Source organism: Spermophilus citellus, assembly GCF_964194105.1.
Source record: "Spermophilus citellus genome assembly, chromosome: 2".
Taxonomy (NCBI): Eukaryota; Metazoa; Chordata; class Mammalia; order Rodentia; family Sciuridae; genus Spermophilus; species Spermophilus citellus.
Window position 1 is genome coordinate 10040668 of NC_138183.1, and position 19846 is coordinate 10060513.

The 19846-nt window shown below is 36.0% G+C and overlaps 1 protein-coding gene across 5 annotated transcripts in view; it reads right to left on the reverse strand.

Moving 5' to 3' along the window:
• GAPVD1 (GTPase activating protein and VPS9 domains 1) overlaps positions 1-19846 on the reverse strand; it is a 93144-nt gene that overhangs the window by 41558 nt on the left and 31740 nt on the right. For 3 of the 5 annotated variants that reach the window (XM_081281921.1, XM_081281922.1, XM_081281924.1), the window contains 6 exons: positions 17965-18117; positions 10909-11126; positions 7812-8655; positions 5049-5135; positions 3618-3752; positions 3282-3471 (listed from right to left, as the gene is read on the reverse strand). In XM_081281921.1, the coding sequence (XP_081138047.1) occupies positions 3282-3471; positions 3618-3752; positions 5049-5135; positions 7812-8655; positions 10909-11093 (1441 nt within the window). In that variant the 5' untranslated portion in view covers positions 11094-11126; positions 17965-18117. Of the gene's footprint in view, positions 1-1756; positions 1838-3281; positions 3472-3617; positions 3753-5048; positions 5136-7811; positions 8656-10908; positions 11127-17964; positions 18118-19846 lie in introns of all 5 variants that reach the window. The other 2 variants (XM_081281925.1, XM_081281923.1) reach the window with 2 other exon arrangements.

Here is a 19846-nt window from a genome sequence, read left to right on the forward strand (position 1 = left end):
ACTGATAATCAGAAACAATGATCCACTGGACAGGGAGTACCACATATGATCACATCCGAAGTCCAGCAAAACATGCCTATTGATTAAGACTTTTGGATAACAAGAAGAGCACTACTTTATTTCTTTTCAGAAAACTTCACTATTTTTCCTATAAAATGATTAACTGCCACAGGCTTCCCATAGTATTAACTGAACTTAAAAGTATTAGAAACTTTCATGTGGAGCTAGATGTGGTGGCACACGCGTGTAATTCCAGCAAATCTGGAGACTGGGGCAGGAGGATCACAAGTTCAAGGCCAGCCTCAGCAACCTTAGTGACACCCTGTCTCAAATAAAAAAAATAAAAAGGACCAGGGATGTAACTCAGAGGTAAAGTGCCCCTGGCTTTAATACACACTTGGAAAAAAATAAAAAGTAAAGAAATACTTTCAGTGGAAACATGATAATCATATAAAGTAATATACTTTATACAATTACAGACAAAACCACAGTTTTTGAAAGCACATTTTTTTTCTGAAATGTATTAACCACTTTCCAGAGATGCAAAAGAGAAGCTCTTCCTATTTTCGAATATGAGGTCTTTATGAGGTCTTTTCTGCTTTATGGAAACATTTTGAATAAATAAAGGATTCAATTATTTTTGCTGTTTTCCCTTACCTATAATTAAACAAACAATACTTCAGAAAAAAAAACTGCATATCTTTTAAGAACTTTTTGGGGGCTGGGATTGTGGCTCAGTGGTAGAGCGCTTGCCTAGCATACACAGGGCCCTGGGTTCGAGCCTCAGCACCACATAAAAATAAATGAATGGAATAAAGGTATTATGTCCAACTACAACTTAAAAAAAAAAAAAAAAGAACTTTTTGGGGAGGCTGGTACTGGGGACTAAACCCAGGACCTTGTACTCTACCAGTAAGATACCTCCCAAGCATATCTACTTTTTTTTTTTTTTTTTTTAATGGTACCAGGGATTGAACTCAAGGGCACTCAACCACTGAGCCACATCCCCAGCCCTATTTTGTATTTTATTGAGAGATAGGGTCTCACTGAGTTGTTTAGTGCTTTGCCATGCCTGAGGCTGGCTTTGAACTGGTGACACTACTGCCTCAGCCTCCCAAGCTGCTGGGATTACAGGTGTGTGCCAACGCACCAGCTCCCAAGCATATCTTTTAAGAACTTTTAGACACAAAACATTTAGATTGCTTATGACAAGTTTTCTAAGAGTTTTGGTCTTCTGTGATAAGTTTCCATTTTTCTCAGAGCAAGAAAGTTAAATTCAGCTAGAATACTAAATAGAAATTATCTTTCATTGAAAAATAATTAAAACACACATAAAACAAAAACACTTTATAGATACAAAAATCTTTCAACTTCACCTTGAGTAAAATCTGACCTCCTCGAAGACAGAAAGAGGCAGAAATATAAACAATTGTCTTTAATTCAGAATGTTGTACATCAGTTCATTCACTACTTTTAGTATGAAACTTTAGGACACATATCAATTTCTAAGAGTCTAAAATAGGCCTATTCACAGCTTTATTTGATGTCTTTCACAATCTTCTACTGAATTGTGAACTTAAATTCAACTTCATGAGCAAGTCTATGAATTTAAACTTTATAACTTACACAAATGCAAGTAATCAAATTTCAAGTAGCAACTTAATAAACAGCAAAAGCAACATGCACACCGAACATACTTGTAAACACTATTTCTTAAATAAAAGTTATATAAGAGAAAGAACAGCCTGTTACCCACCAAATGGGGTTACTAGTGTAATATGAGCAGTAAGATTGGTGGCTGAGGAATCCCAGGCAGTGATGGCTGCTAACTGTTGTCCTGGGTTGCGAAAACATTAAATAGAAAGAATATCAGCCCTTTGAAGAACAGATACATTTTTTTTAAGTATGCAATAAATGCAATGACCAGGACATGTGGCTATACAAAACAATACTGGGCAAATGTTTTAAATTTCCTTTCCATTAAACACAATTTTAATGACACTTTCAGATGTAGGAAATGAAAAAAACTAATGCACAGCAATAGACAATGGGGGGGGGGGTCTCTTTATTTACCCCAAATTGTGTAGTTCTTCATGTTAAGAGAATAAAAATAGCCCATATTCTTAAAGATTACTAAGTATAAAAATGTTATTTTTTTTCTATTTTTAACTAGAGCTGACATTTTGAGATGCAGAAAACCAAAGACTTGAAGAATCTGACTTCATATGCCTGATGATCTAATTCCATATTATATTAAATGTAAGGTAGATTAATTTTAAGAAGTTGTTCTTAACAAATCAGCTCATGGAAGTTTAAAAAATAAAATTCCATTCTTCAAAATGCATAAATTATAACAGCTACTCATATTCCTACATGTTGCTGACCTCCTCATCCTTACAAAATACTCTGCTCCTAAACACTTTCCCTGCTTGTTTACTCTAACTTTATTCATCCCTCAAGAGAGAGTGTCAACTTCAAGATCCTCTCTTATACTACCACCATTTGGATAAATTAGTATCCTCATGCTTATCTCCAGCAGAACACCTTAGTAATTTGAAATACACTGGTCTTCTTCTTCTTCCAAACTACCTATCAGCAGCTAACTTAAGAGTATGGGTGTGTCCTAATGGGTTTTTTATCCCCAGGGCCTAACACAGTGCTTCATGTGCAAAGTAGATATCAGCTGTCCTCATAGGATGCTTCCATGGCTTAAATAACATTTATAAATGTCTTACCTAGTATCTGGTACATTCTACATGCTCAATTAATTTTTGTGTATATGTAAATAGATGGATAATAAATGTCTGCTAAGTGAATAAAGCTTAATAAACATAATTCTTAAATGAATAAATAAGATAAAGTGAAACTTTTGCTTTATTTTATAACATTAAGATATTTTAGCTGAACTGATAAGAGACTGATTAGTAAGGAAAATAATGGAAAACAGTAACTATTATTTTCCACCTAATTAATGCAAACTTCTAACAGAATATTACTTATTACATTATTACATTATTTAGAACTTTACAGAAAGGAAAGTGCTACCTAACTAAAATAATGATTACTTTTAAGAAATGACATTTTCTATGTCTAGATAAAGACTGCTGATAAACCTTAACTAATCTTGTATAATTTTTAAAAACTGAAATACTATCAGTAAACATGGAAAAAAAGAATTTTTCAAAGTATTTAAAACTATATTCTAAAACAAAGCAATAACAGGGGCTAATGAAGAAATACTGAATTTAAGGAAAAGCTCCAATATGAGAAAGTCTCATTACCTATAGGTAATCGATTCTTTTTATTTGCTGGAGTGGTTGCTGGGGAGAGCTGAGGGGTATTATAAGGAGTCATTTCTAAACTGCTGCTTTTTCCTGGCTTAGCCTGGGGTAGATTTGCCAATAAATTGTCAAGAGCCATTCTATCTTCTCTCAGTTGATCTCCAGACATCACACTCTTCATGAAATTTACCTGGCAAAAGTAAAAAAACACTGGCTAGTGAAATCAATTTTTCAAACATAATTTATATTTCTCACCCAATGTACTCATCTACGACTCTGTGCATGCTTAGCTAAAATAATTTTGAGAAAAATTCTATAAAAGAATAAAGCCATTACCAGAGTAATAAGCTGACTGTAGGTTATATAAACCACAGTTCTGCTCAACCCTTCCAGAAGATTAACAGAGGACATTGGAGGGGTCTCCACTGCACGGCCCCCAATCACAACATCAAGGAAAGCAGCAACACAGCTCTGTTAAAACAGAAAAATATCAAAGTGAAAAATTTCCCCTTTAAAATACTGGAACAAAATTTCTGATTAAGGTAGCATAAGCAAAGAAAAGTTTAATTTAATAAAAATTATTTTAAACTCAATTTAAAAAGATGAAACTCTTTATGTAATGGTAAAGAATAATCTCAAGATATTCAGGCAGGAAAACAAATATAACAGGGAATATTGTCTACATATGCCATTTCTGAAAAAGAGAGAGAGAGGTGGTGAGTGGCACAGCATATGTACCTAGACCTTTAGGATACACCAAAAAAATGGATAACTTCAAGAATATTTTGAAGAAGAAGGTTGGAGATGAGAGGTGAAAGGGAAATTTCACAATATAACCTTTGAACTGAAAACCAGGATGAATGAATAGCCTACTCAAAATCTGACCAGTGAAATTTTTATTTAACTAAACTAACTGAATAATATTATAAATGTTCATTTATGAAATACACTAAATATTTTAAGATTTTTGCTGATTGATATATCCATAGGTTGGTTTAGTGATAATTTTTTGAGGCCAGCCTCCACAATTTGGCTGGTTTAGTAAAATTTAAAATAGGTTGGTTTAGCAAAATTAAAAAAAAAATAATCTTCATTGTTCTTTCATTCTCATTAGAACAACATCTCTCCAATAAATCTGTAAGGGAGAGTAGTAATCTTTAGTGGAATCTTCCTGTTATGAGGAAGATTCCACTAAAAATTCACATGTAAGTCAATGCGAAGAAGGTTCAGAGGAGAAATGATTGGGTTGTAAGAGTCTTGACCCAATCTCTGATCGGGATTAACAACATAACTGAAGTGATAGGGTGTGGCTGAAGGAGGTAGGAACGGGGCATGGCTACGCAATATGTACTTTGTATCTCCAGAGGGGAGTCTCTGCTTCTTGATCACCATGATGTGAGCTGCTTCCCTCTGCCACAAATTCCATGATGTTCTGCCTCATCTCAAGCTCTGAGGAATAGAATGCCAATCTTGTATGGACTAAGACCTCTGAAACCATGAGTTCTCAAATAAACTCTTCTTCCTCCAAAATTGTGCTGGTCAGGTCCTTTAGCCACAGCAGCGAAAAAGCAGACTAAAACCCTTCCTAAATTTAAAATGCTGCTGATTCAAATACTGTAACTAATTAAAAAGCTAATTAACCACTGTATTTATTAGTTTACACATCCTCTAAGGACAAGATTTAAGAAAGAGAAAAGTTAAGATCAATGATACTTTGCCAGAATTTTCTACAAACAGTATTTCACATAGCACAATATTAATTCTTACTTTGTCAAATTTTCCAAGGCTGCTTTTTGTCCGAGGATCTCCCTCTTCAGAGCCAGTCATTGCTAACTGCTGCAGAAGGCGGCCAACCTGCAACCCAAAGCAGTGGTGGGCAGACACAGGCCACAGATACTTATGAATTCTGCTCTATGAAAGTACTCCTGTTCTAGTCTAAAATTCTATTTCATAATAACATTCAGACTCACCCAACCAGGCATACAAAATAGTGTCCCCTATAAAATGTGTATCTTGTCTATGTTAACTTTTACTATTTTTAGATTAAGTGTTATAAAGAGGAGTAGAAAATTTTGCTATAATTTCTCTTTAACAACATATCAACATGATAGGAAATTTGTTTCTCATAATGTACTTTCATGTGTAAGGAAAATTTTAAAATAATTTATAAAGAATGACTCACTAGTGCTGAGGATATAGCTCAGTTGGCAGAGTGCTTGCCTCATATGCACAAGGCCCTGGGTTCAATCCCCAGCACCACACACAAAAAAGAGAATGACTCACTAAACTACTTCAAGGTAACATGAAGGACTTTTCCCTATAGAGTCCACAGAGCACTTATGATAGAAGTTTTTGTTTTATTTTGCTTTGTTTTGCAGCACTGGGGATTAAACCCAGGGGCACTCTATCACTGAGCTATATCTTCAGCCTTTTTTATTTTTGTTTTGAGACAGGGTCTTGCCAAATTGTGGAGGCTGGCCTCAAACCTGCATTTCTTTTGTCTTAGCCTTCCCAGTAGCTGGATTACAGGTGTGCACCACTGTGCCCAGATAAAGTAGAATATTCTTTTTCTAGATTTAAATGCAAACAATTTGGGGCTGGGGTTGTGGCTCAGTGGTGGCGCACTAATCTGGCATGCGTGAGGCACTGGGTTCAATCCTCAGCACCACATAAAAATAAAATAAAGATATTGTGTCCATCTAAAACTAAAAAATAAATATTTAAAAATAAATAAATAAATAGATAAAATAAAGGTATTGTGTCCATCTACAACTAAAAAAAAAATTTTTTTTTAAATGCAAACAGGGGCTAGGGTTGTGGCTCAGTGGTAGAGTGCTCACGTAGCATGTGTAAAGCCCCGGGTTTGATCCTCATGACCACATAAAAATAAACAAAATAAACGTATTCTATCCAACTACAACTAAAAAATATTTTTTTAAAAAATGCAAACAATTCCCACAAAACATAAGCTGTTAGATAAATACTAATTCATACAGCAAGTTCCTTATTGCCAAAAATGAATTATTAATCTATTCTCTTTACGAATTTAAGGACTCTGTGTAGAAAGTTAACATCGGGGCTGGGGATGTGGCTCAAGCGGTAGCGCGCTCGCCTGGCATGTGTGCATGTGGCCTGGGTTCGATCCTCAGCACCACATACAAACAAAGATGTTGTGTCCGCCGAAAAACTAAAATAAATAAATAAATAAATTCTCTCTCTCTCCCCCCCCCCACCCCTCTCCTCTCTCTTAAAAAAAAAAAAAAAAAAGAAGAAGAAGAAGAAAGTTAACATCATTAGGGCTTTATCTTCTTAGCATCTGGGATAACCCTCTTCACTCATTTTGGAAATACGCTATTCAGTATGTACTAGAATGATGAAAATAAAATTACAAATGCTATCATGAGGAAACATGTAACATTTACAGAAGACAAAAAATTAAAAATTTATTTCAGGGATTTCTATATAATGAATTGCTAAATACCCAAGATGATAAAACTGATCATGAAAAAAGGCTTATTACTACCTTAAAAAAAATTCCAATGATAGTCTATTCTAAATAAACCAAATCTCTTTGTCACAGTATTTTTGGGGGATAAAATGATTAGAAGACTTGTAGAGCACATGCTGAGCACTTGCTTAGCATGTATGAGGCCTTGGGGTCAACACCCAGCACCAAAAGAAAAAGGAAATCTTCTGCAGAAACAACATAATTTCAATACTTCAGATGATTAAAATCCTTTTTTTGAAACTCTTAGAGCTAAAAGAGCTTCAGACTTCAGAATTTAAGAGATTTTCGAAAGGTAATTTAGTGTATATATGCAGAACATCCAGTATATAGGCTGGTGGCATCCTATAGTCAAACACATTAACATATCTGCAACAAGTATCTGCTAGCACTAAAAGGAATATCAGGACTGAGAGTGCTTGCCTAACACTCAGGGTCCTGAGTTCCATCCCCAGCACTGCAAAAAAATAATAATAAATAATAATAAAAGGAATACCAATTTTAAATAGCTTTGTGTTAGTTCAGTTCAGGTTTTGCTCAACCAAATGAAGTACAAAAGACATTCTCAGTTTTTAATCATTCTGGATTTTGAAATTATAGAACCAGGATGGTAGAACTGTCTCAGAAAATCGAATCAACTATATATTTAAGACTGTAAGGGCTGGGGATGTGGCTCAAGTGGTAGCGCGCTGGCCTGGCATGCGCAAGGCACTGGGTTGGATTCTCAGCACCACATAAAAATAAATAAAGATATTGTGTCCACCTAAAACAAAAAAATAAATATATATAAAAAAAGAGTGTGAGGATTCCATTTTAAAATTAAACCCAAATTTTTTAATGACTACATTATTTTAAATCCCAATATGACTGCTTTTATTTCATAAGAAGCAAATACTTAGGAGAGTTGGAGGAAAAGAAATGATAATATATAAACACTGTCTTCATATTCTCTGTTCCCACCCCCCTGCCCAAATCAACTGATTTTAAAACCAAATGCCACAATAATAATAACAGTAAAAGCATACCTGCATTAGATTAAATCTTGCCACTTCATTAATAGGAGCATCAGAAATTATGCCATACTGTTCTGGATTGACAACTGCAGGACAAATAAAGCAAGCCAAGAGGAGATCAGTACACATTGCCCTGACCTCTCCGACTTCCAGTCTCTCTACACAGGAAAGAGTTTTGTACATTTGTGACACAATCCACCTCAAACTATGTGGAAAGCAATATGTATTCTGTTTGAGATAACCAATAAATTTGTTCACCAACGCCACCAGTTTGGCCTCATTGGATTCCACCATCTCTTGAACCTTTTGCCTAAATCTATCTGAGCCTTTCTCTCCAAAGAGTTTTTCCTGTTGATAAGGGGAGAATCTCTCAATTAACTTGTTTGGATCTGTTTCCAGGTGATCTTCATCTTCAACAAGCAGTTGCATGATTGGCTCGTGTAAAGTAGCTGTGAGGAAAAGTTTGGCAGAAAAGAGTCCCTCGGAAAAAAGTTTAAATAAGATGCTGAAGGCACAAGTTCCTCTCCTCAAAAGTCGCCTGGGGTTGTCACTTTCTTTAAGTTCAAATTCAATCAAGTATCGCAAAACCTGAAGGAGGTAGCTTTCATCTTCTTGCATAATACAATTGCCATATAGAGAGGTAAAAACTGTGTAAATAACACTTTGTGTGTTCTCCTGATTAAGTTTTTCTCCAGCAACCAAAGAGGAGGCAATAAGACGAGGATTCTCCCTTAATCTACTCAAGAATTCTCCATAAGCAGTCTCCTGAAATCCTAACTGCTTATAACCATCAACAAACTGTGTATCTTCCAAAATCTTGGCATGCTGGCAACATTCAGCAGGGGAAGCTTCAGCACTAAAAAAATAAGCAAAAAAGCAAAATAATATCAACAGCAATAATAATATAAGACATGTACTATACAGAAACATGAAACTATGAGTTGATTGTAGTCCCCACCTAAAGATCACTAAAACCTGCTAAAATCTTTTTTTTTTTATATATATTTTAGTTGTACATGGACACAATATCTTTATTTATTTATTTTTATGTGGTGCTAAGGATCGAACCCAATGGCTCACGCATGCTAGGCAAGTGCTCTAGCTGAGCCACAACCCTGAACATATGAATTAGTAAATATAAAACTATAAAGTACAAAGGAGTCTAATTTCTTCATATAAAATCAAGCTCAATGAAAAATATCAATTTGAAGGTTCTAACAACTATTGCCCAGAGATGCACCCTATTAATTTAAAAATTAATTAAAAAATTCGGCCAGGATAGTGGCAATGCCTGTAATCCCAGCAGCTTAGGGATCTGAGGCAAGAGGATCATGAGTTCAAGGCCAGCCTCAGCAACTTAGTGAGGTCCTCATCAACTTAGCGAGAACTTGTTTCAAAATAAAAATTAAAAGGGACTGGAGACATGTCTCATTGGTAAAGCACTCCTGGGTTCAATCCCCTGTATGATAAAAAAAAAAAAATTGCTAGTTAAATACTGCTTATTTATGGTTATGAACACAAGAAAGTGTACAAATATTCAAGTACTAGGCTGGACCTGTAGCTCAGTGGTAGAGCTCTTGCCTACCAAGTGTGAGGCACTGTGTTCGATCCTCCACACCACATAAAATAAATGTATTGTGTCCATTTATATTAAAAAAAAAAAGTTCAAGTACTAAAAAGTGATCAAAACTAAGTCTATGTGTGGTATATTGTACAACCTTTATCAACAGCAATCTATACTTCAACCAGGATTTTTACTTCTGGAAGCAAATCTTAATAAAATAAGCCTTCAAGAGGATGTAAAAATTGACAACAACATTTATAGCAGCACAAACTCCCCCAACTTACCTTTATTGAGGTAAAATATAACAAAGTGCCTAAATCTCAAGTGTGTAGATTGTTTGATTTTTATATATGTATGCACCCAACACTCGGATTAAGATGTTAACAGTCAGATGCAATGGTACATACCTGTAGTCCCAGCTACTTGGGAGACTGAGACAGGAGGATTACTTGAGCCCAAGAGTCTGAGACTAGCCTGGGCAACATATCCAAACCCCATCTCAAAAACAAAGCAAAACAAACTAAAAAAAAAAAAAAAATGTACCGTGTTGGTGGGGCCTTGTGCATGTGAGGCAAACACTCTACCAACTGAGCTATATCCCCAGCCCAAAATTACCATTTTAAGCACCCAAAGAATGCTTTTACATGCCCATTCCCAGTCAATACTATCCTTGCAAGTCCAAGAAATAACCATTATTCTGATTTCCATTATCAAGGATAAGTCCTGTCTCTTTTTGAATTTCAAAATGAAATTTTTTTATATCTGACTTCTTTAAGATTATACCTCAGCACTATTATTCTTCCTCATCCCCCCTTGAAATTATGGGGATTGAACCCAGGGGCAATCTACCTATCACTGACCTACATTCCTAGCCCTTTTTACTTTTTATTTTGAGACAGGACCTCCCTAAATTGCCCAGGCTAGCCTCAACCTTGTGATTTTCCTGACTCAGTCTGCTGAGATGCTGGGATTACAGGTGTGTATCCGACAACATTCCTATTCTTAGAATTAAAAACTGCTTCTTGGAACAACAAAACATTGAGAGATTAACACAACGAAATATGTGGTTTCTAAACCTAAAATATACATATAAAATGTCAAAACATGGAAGTGTACATATTAAATAATATTATGAGAAAAGCAGAATACAAGGTAATTTACTCTCTACAAAAATAAAATATCATATGTATAAACACAAAATTAATTAGTGTAGTATAAAATCTTAATATTGGGGCTGGAGTTGTGGCTCAGCGGTAGAGCGCTCCTCTTGCATGCACGGGACCCTGGGTTCGATCCTCAGCACCACGTAAAAAATAAATGAGTGAAATAAAGGTATTGTGAATAAATATTTTAAAAATAAAATGTTAATCCTTAGTTATAATTTTCTGAAGCAGTACTTTAAAATAAAATATTTTATAAGCAAAGACACAACATTGATTCAAACTGTCTTTAACCATGCACTTGATTGGAAATAGACTGTTAGTTACAATTAGCATAGCATTACAGTGGTTCACAGAATTTCTAACCTGAAAATATTTTCTTTACCTGGTTATGATAAGCCGATCCAAATTAATTCTCTGTTGCTTTGCAATCCATGCTGTACGATACAACTTTTCAGCTGTCTTAAGTACATCCGCATTGAGCCTCTGAATGAGCTGTTTCTCAGAGTTTACATATAAGCGCTCCTGCTTGAGGTGATGTGCCAAAGTATGAATATCGAGCTTCACCATTTTCAAACGTGAAAAAGGTACAAAAATCAATCACTAAAAGTAAAAGAACAAAATTTAAGTTGGTCACATACACCCTCTTCTAAAATCAAAAGGGGTGGGAGAATATACTAAGATTTAGATTACACTTAGTAACACTATTAACTCTAATTTTTAAAATAATCTATATATTTTTATTACAGAAGCTTTAAAGGTTTAGTTTTTAAAATTGGTAAACACAGGTAAGAAAAAAGAAGGAAAAAGTTCCTAATAAGGTCATTGCTCAGAGACAGCTTCTGCAAACACTGTTAAGTCCAGTATCTACCTACTAGCCCTGAAGTCATCCTTGACCATGCTCTTTCACATCACAATCAACACATTCTGTTGATTCTGTCTTCAAAATATAACTCAAATCTGACTATGCCCTGCTTCTACTGCTAGCCAACCACCATCTCTCACCTGGAGGTCTATGATCACCACTTCCTAACTCACCTCCCTGTTTCTTGTTTTGAACATCTGGAGTCTGTTCTCTTCATAGGGTTAACGCAGATCACTTTATTCAGCAAGAAACCATCTGAAGATTTTACCTTACATTTAGAATGAAATATGAAGGTCCTACCTGATCTCCCTCAGCTATTTCTCCAGTCCCATCTTCATCATTCCACCCTCGCTCATGCAGCTCCAGACATACCTGCCACTTTGCTGTCTCCTGAACAGGCCAAGTTGCCCCTCCCTCAAAGCCTCCACATTTGTTGATCCCTGTCCAGAAGGTATTTCTTCCAGATAGCTCCAAGACTAGTGCTTTCACTTCACACAGGTTTCTCTTGCTTAAATATTTTCTTAGGCCTATCCAAACAACTGTTTCTAATATAGAAAAGATTACTTCCTAAAAGCACTTGCCCCTAGCTGGCATTCTGCTACAGACATGTACTTGCATGTTAGTCAAACTTATTGGATGGCTTCTCTGCTAAACAGTAAATGCCACCAGAGCCAGGACTGAATAAATAGTTGCCAAAGATATAAATGAAATCACATAAATTTTGTCTGTCTTGTGGCTAAACAAATAGCACATGTATTTCAAAGCATTATTATTTAAGATATACTCTTGAACCTAGAATGTCTAATGTTTGTTATCAATAATAGAAATATCTATTACACAGATCACAGAAAACAATGTTGTGTGTCCAGAAATGCATTAAAAATGAAACATACTGGTCATGATGGTGCACACCTGTAATCCTAGCGACTCAGGAGGCTGAGGCAAGAAATTAAAATTTTGAGGCCAGCCTCAGCAACTTAGTGAGGCCCTAAACAACTTAGTGAGACTGTCTCAAAATAATAAAAAGGGCTGGGGATGTAGCTCAGTGGTAAAGCACTCCTGGGTAAATCTCCAGTACCAAAAAAAGAAAAAAGAAAGAAAAATGAATATTTGCCGGACATAAAGAAGATGGTGGGCAGGTAAACTTCTGAAGAAACAAACAAGGAAAGGCATGCAGTATAACAAAGTACATTCAGAGTGGTTGGGGATTTATCTAGTGGTAGAGTGGTTACCTAGCATGCATAAGGTTCTGGGTTCCATCCTGAACACTGCAAAAAATAGAAAAGGGGGGGGGGGGTTGTGATAGTACATTTAGAGACCTACACATAGATTGTTATAGCCTGGGGTTATGTGTATTTCTATGCGTTAAGAGTGAGGACTGGGGAAGGAAGAAAGTCATAAAGAGAGAGAAGGCCACAGGGACAGAGGGTACAAGAAGTTAGAGTTAAGAAACTTGAATTTTGCCTAGAGTTAATGGGAAGAACTTTAAATGAATTAACATGATTAAATTTATATTTGAGACTATAAAAGATGAGGAAGTAGAGCAGGATACAGTGGAGAACAATTGTAATTCCAGCTACTCAAGAGGCTGAGGCAGGATTACAAGTTTCAGTCCAGCCTTGACAATTTAATGACTTCTATTTCAAAAATAAAAAATAAAAAGGGCTGGGAATATAGTTCAGTGGCAGAGCACTCACTTAGTATGCATGAAGTCCCAGGTTTGATTCCTAGGAAAGAGAGAAAGGGAAGAGGAAGTGGGGATGAGACTAAATAGAGACCAAGAAACTGTTCAGTAAGGAATGTTGCAGTTGGCAACAACAACAACAAACAACAACAACAACAACAACAAAAAAAAAAAATAGGACAAATTTGAGAGAAGTAAGGAGGTAGAAAATCGAAGATTTGCTGACACCTACATATGGAAGTAAGGTACAAACTTCCAACTCTGATAGACAAAGAGGGTGTGGTGTTATTCATTACAACTGAGCACATGAGAAAATATTTTATAAGTAGAAAATTGTTCCTGGTGTAATTCAAAGTTCTTAGAACTTTGCACAATATCCCTGAGACAGGTACTTTATAGCTAAGGAATCTAAGCCCAGGGGTATTAAGAAATTTGTATACCACATAGGTGAGAGGTGAGAGCACCAATACATGATTATTATTACTTTGATCTCTACATATGCCTTGAACAACTTTCCATCACTTTAACTCAATTATATTAATTATAAAAAAAATACTCTTCTCCCCCTGAAAACACAATCTCTCAAAAACCCTTTCTTGTTTTCCAATTTTTTTCTATATCTGTTCTTCCTGTAGAATCTCAGTGTATCTCCAGTCAGCATTCTTCTTCATACTGTGTCATTTGACACTTAAATTCCATCCTTGTAGCATACTTGTGTCTCAATTATTTAAAACCCCACCAAATGAATATATTTAAAGCACTACCACAATTATGTTACTTTTCTTCTGCTTTCAACATTTTCAATGGTTTTCTATTACTTTCAAGCAAACAGCTCAGTATTTAGGTATATGGCATTTACAGCCTTCTGAAGCCTAGCCCCAAATAATCTACCTGCCATTGCTCCATTATATGAATCTTTTAACTTCACAAAAATTTTTTACTTGATAACCTAACACAAACCCTTTTTTAGTGACCTTGCATGCTCCTACATTTCTGCAGTGTTAACATGAAAATCAAACATGCCCTGCACTATACCCCTCTATTGCCCTGCCTGCTATTTAAATATCTTACTAACTCATATTTCTCACATGTTCACATCCTATCACCTTCTGAAAATAGATAAGACTTTCAGGCTAAAATACCTAATATTTTAGCCACTAGACACATGAAATTATTGAATTAAAATTAAAAATGTAGGGCTGGGATTGTGGCCCAGTGGCAAAGCGCTTAACTTGCACATAAGAGGCACTGGGTTCGATCCTCAGCACCACATAAAAATAAATAAAATAAAGCTATTGTGTCTATCTACAACTAAAAAAATTTTTTTTTAAAAAATTAAAATGTGGGCTGGGGATGTGGCTCAAGCGGTAGCGCGCTCGCCTGGCATGCGTGCAGCCAGGGTTCGATCCTCAGTACCACATACAAACAAAGATGTTATGTCTGCCAAATACTAAAAAATAAATATTAAAAAATTCTCTCTCTCTCTCTCTCTCTCTCCCTCTCTCTCACTCTCTCTTTAAAAATATATGGGCTGGAGATGTGGCTCAAGTGGTAGCGCGCTCGCCTGGCATGCGTGCAGCCAGGGTTCGATCCTCAGCACCACATACAAACAAAGATGCTGTGTCCGCCGAAAACTAAAAAATAAATATTAAAAAATTCTCTCTCTCTCTCTCTCTCTAAAAAAAAAAATTAAAATGTATGAGGGGCTGGGGTTGTAGCTCAGTGGTAAAGCATTGCCTCGCATGTGTGAGGCACTGGGTTTAATCCTCAGCACCACATAAAAATAAATAAAGATACTGTGTGTTCATCTACAACTAAATAAATATTTTTAAAAAATTAAAATGTATGATACATGGAGCTGGGGCTGTAGCCCAGCATCAGAGCACTTGCCTAGCATGTGGGAGGCACTAGGTTCAATTCTCAGCAGCACATAAGAATAAATAAATAAAATAAAGGTATTGTGTCCAAATATAACTAAAAAAATATATTTTAAAAACCTTATAAACATGTATAATACACATTTTTTATTTATTAATATTTTTAGTTGCAGATTGGCACAATACCCTTATCTTATTTATTTATTTTTATGTGCTGCTAAGGATCGAACCCAGTGCCTCACACATGCTAGGCAAGCACTCTGCTGCTGGGCTACAATCCCAGCTATTTATTTATTTTTTGTACTGAGGATTAACCACTGAAATATATCCTCAGTTCTTTTTGTTTCATTTTGAGACAGGATCTCACTAAATTACCGAAGATGTCCTCAAACTTGCAATCCTTCTGCCTTGGTTTCCCAAGTCACTGGGATCACAGGCATGCACAACCATGCCTGGCAAATTCAACTTTCATAAAACATTTTAGCTGAATTTAAATCCAGTCTCATAGTCATACTAGCCACCATTTCCATTACTAAAGGACCACACATACCTAGCAGTCACTATATAAGCAGTGCAGACAAAACATTTCCACATCACAGAAAATTCTACTGAATAGCACTGCTCTAGGGCACAAATAATGTCTGAATCATCTCTGAACTCAAAAAAAAAAAAAAAAAAAAAAGAAAAAAGAAAAAGTATCTTGCACAGAGTAAGCACTTTAAAAATTACCTGTTTCTTTTATTTCAATTCAATACAAGCAAGCTTACTTTGCCAGATTAATGTTCATATAAGCTTTTCTATTATACCAGCAAAATTATTCCTAGCATTCTTTTGTTTTTTTAACTCAGAGTACTGTAATTTTTTTTTCAGGGGGGTGGAGAGTATCAGGGATTGAACCCAGGGGTGCTTAACTACTGAGTCTTATCCCCATCTCTCTTTATTTTGAGAAATGGTCTAAGTTACTGAGGCTGGCTTTGAACTTGTGATCATCCTGCTTCAACCTCCCCAAGAGCTGGGATTACAGGTGTAAACCACCACACAAGGCAATTCAAGAGTCTTGATGTGCTTTTGACTGAGGGAAAAAAGAAACAAAAACCATTTTGGTGACACCAGAGAAATCTTAATATGGATTAGATATCTGTATTTTAAAAATAATGTTGATTTTATTATATATGACACTGGTATTATGGTTTATACAGGAAACTATTGTACTTTTAAGAAATGCACTCAACAGGATGTGATGGCACACACCTGTAAACCCAGCAATTTGGGAGGCTGAGGAGGAGGATCACAAGATCAAAATCAGCCTCAGCAATTTAGTCAGGCCCTAAGCAATTCAGTGAGACCCTGTCTCTAAATAAAATATAAAAATTAGGGCTGGGGATATGATTTAGTGGTTGAGTGCCCCTGTGTTCAATCCCTAGTACCAAAAAAAAAAAAAAAAAAAAAGTAAAATAAAAAGTTTTTTTTTTTTTTAATTAGCAAAATGTTAAATGAGTTGTGGGTATATTGTTGAATACTGTTGAAATGAGTAGTGGGTATATGGTGATTACTGTACTATCTTTCAAGTTTTTATGTTAGAAAATTTTTATAACTAAAAGTAGGAGCTAGGCCTGGTAGTAGGTACTATAATCTCAAATACCTGAGAGGCAGAGGCAGGAGGATTCTGAGGCAGAGGTCAGCCTGGACAACTTGGAGGGACCCTACCTCAAAATAAAAAATAAAAAAGGCTGGGGATGTGGCTCAATGATACAGTGCCCTGAACTGCAAACCTCCTGCCTTAGCTTCCTGAGTTGCTGGGATTATATAGGCATGCCCCACAGCACATACTTGGATTCATACTTGGAATCCTATTTTGTTTAATAAATGGCACATGCCTCATTACAATGATATTATACCTTTCTCCATTGCTCCCAGTAGACTAAACTCAGGATAAAGGCTAACTCAACTTGAGGGCTGAGGTTATGGCTCAGTGGTAGAGCGCATGCTCAGCACATGTGAGGCACATGTTCAATCTTCAGCAACATATGAAAATAAGTAAACAAACAAACAAATAAATAAAAGTATTTTTTAAAAAGTAACTCAACTCAGCACCCTAGTATAGTTAATGATAGACAGAAGTTCATAAATGTTAAGTGAACTCAATTCAGCTAGTACCAAATCTACTGGCTTGCACAATTAAAAAAAAAAATACAATACATAAAACATATAACAATAGCAAACTGGTTATTTTTTGAAAACAACAGTTAGAGGGGTGGGGATGTACTTCAGTAGTAGAGTACATGTGTAGCATGCTAGGCACTAGGTTCAATCCCCACCACCAAAAAATAAAAACAAAAAACGTTAAGGAAAAGGGTTTGCTGGGTACCCAGGTGAAATTCCAGCTACTAAAGAGGCTGAAGTGGGAAATCACAAGTTTGAGGCCAGCCTGGGCATCTAATCAAGAAACTGTTAAAATAAAAAAAATGAGGCCCGTGTGGTGGCCCATACTGTAATCCCTGTGACTCAGGACGCTGAGGCAGGAGGACCGCAAGTTCCAGGCCAGCCTCAGCAACTTAGCAAGGTCCTATGCAACTTAGTTAGATCCTGTCTCAAAATATAAAATTAAAGGGACCGGGGATGTGGCTTTGTGGTTAAATACACTTGGGTTCAAACCTCAATACAAAAGAAAGAAGAGGGCTGGGATATAGATCATTAGTAGGGCACCCCTAGTACCATAATTAATTTTGTAAAACTGCTAGGGATGTAGCTCTGGTGGTAGAACATTTGCCTAGCATGTGCAAGGCCCTGGGTTCAATCCCCAATAATACAAAACCAAATAAATAAATAAAATTGTTTTACTTTTTAGAATATCACTTAAAACACAAGAGAATTTAATAGTTATAAGTTAAGGAATAGCATAAATAAAATATAGACATAAATAACTAAAAGTAGAAAAAATTTACCATACTGAAGACAACAGGAAAGCAGAGACAACTGGCAAATAAATTAGTTTTTTTTTAAAGTGGCACATGCCTGTAATCCCAGCGACTCGGAAGTCTGAGGCAGAAGGATCAAAAGTTGAAACCAGTCCAGGCAACTTTGCAAGACCCTTTGTAAAAATTATAAATGAAAAGGACTGGGAGGATGGGGGATGTAGTTCAGCGGTAGAGTGACCCAGGGTTCAATCTGCAATACAGAAAAAAAAATGTAAAAATATCAGAATAACAATAACATCAAACTAACATTTCTTTAGACTAATTATGTCAAGAATTCTGCTGTTTTTCCTTGGGGAACTCTCACAAACCTGTGTCATCTCATTATCTTCATCTGGCAGTTTAGGAAGATGATGACACAAGTAGTTAAGTAGCCAAGTAAAGACTCAAATGATTCAATTTTTACTCCAAAGATGCACTTGCTCTCAATCAATGAACTTAAGCATTATGTCAGCAATACCTACTTTCATTTCCAATTATGTTAAAAACTGACTCCTGAAAGTTTTTGTTTGTTTGCTTTTTACTATCAGTTTTTACAGAACTTTGGGTTCTGGCAATATCTACATCACTTGAGTCTTCCCTCAAATACCATATGAATTGGCAAAGAGGTAGAGAAAATTGAACCCTTGCATACTGTGGGTGAGAAGGTAATTTTGTATAGCCACTATGGAAAACAGTGTGAAGGTTCCTCAAAAGATAAAAAATAGAACTACTACATGATCCAGCAATCTCATCACTAAGTATATATCCAAAGGAAGTCAATATAGCCAATAATATATTTGTACTTCCATGTTTACTGCAGCATTATACACAATGCCCAATATATGGAATCAACTAAGTGTCAATCAACACATGAATGGACAAAGAAAATGTGGCATATATACACAATGGAGTATGAATGAAATTTAACCATGGGGGAAAAAAAAGCTGGGGGTGTGTGGTACACACCGGACACTGAGGTGGCTGAGGTAGGAGGACCACACGTTCAAGGTCGGTCTCAGCAATTTAGGAAGTTGAGACTTAGTAAGACCCTGTCTCAAATTAGAAAACTTAAAAAAGAAAGGAGGACTGGGGTTGTGGCTCAGTTGGGTAGCAAACCCAACATCTTGTCCAATTTAATTCAATTCAACAAACATTTTCTAAATTGTTTCACTATGACAAACCTTGATAACATAGTTCAGAACAAAAAGACACAACCACTGTTCTCATAAAGAATAAATACCCAGCTTTGGGGCTGGAGCTGGGACTCAGCAGTAGAGCACTCGCCTAGCACATGCGAGGCCCTGGGTTCGATCCTCGGCACTACATAAAAATAAGTAAAATGAAGATATTGTGTCCAACTACAACTAAAAAATAAATATAAAAAAAAGAATACTGAGCTTTTAAGTCAGAAGCAAGTAAATTATTATTATTATTTTTAAAGAGAGACTGAGAGAGGAGAGAGAGTGAGAGAGAGAGAGAATTTTTAATATTTATTTTTTAGTTCTCGGCGGACACAACATCTTTGTTGGTATGTGGTGCTGAGGATAGAACCCGGGCCGCACGCATGCCAGGCGAGCATGCTACCGCTTGAGCCACATCCCCAGCCCAGAAGCAAGTAAATTATGAAAAAAGGGGAAATAAGAGTCTAACATTCAAAAATCTCCAAAACAAAACACAACAATATCCCTTTTAAAAACAGCAATTGTTTTGGACCTTCTTATTTTGGTCATGGCACAGACTCCTCAAACTTAAAACACATCTTTCTTCTCAGCAGTAAATCTGCCATCAAGTTCAACTCTCTGTCCTCAACTTTCTAATTCCTCTGCAAATAACCAAATTCATTACCATGACAACTGAAAAAATTTCCTAATGTGTACTCTTCTTGGTTTCTTCTTTCTCCAATCCATCCCACATTGACAGATTAGTATTTCCAAAACATC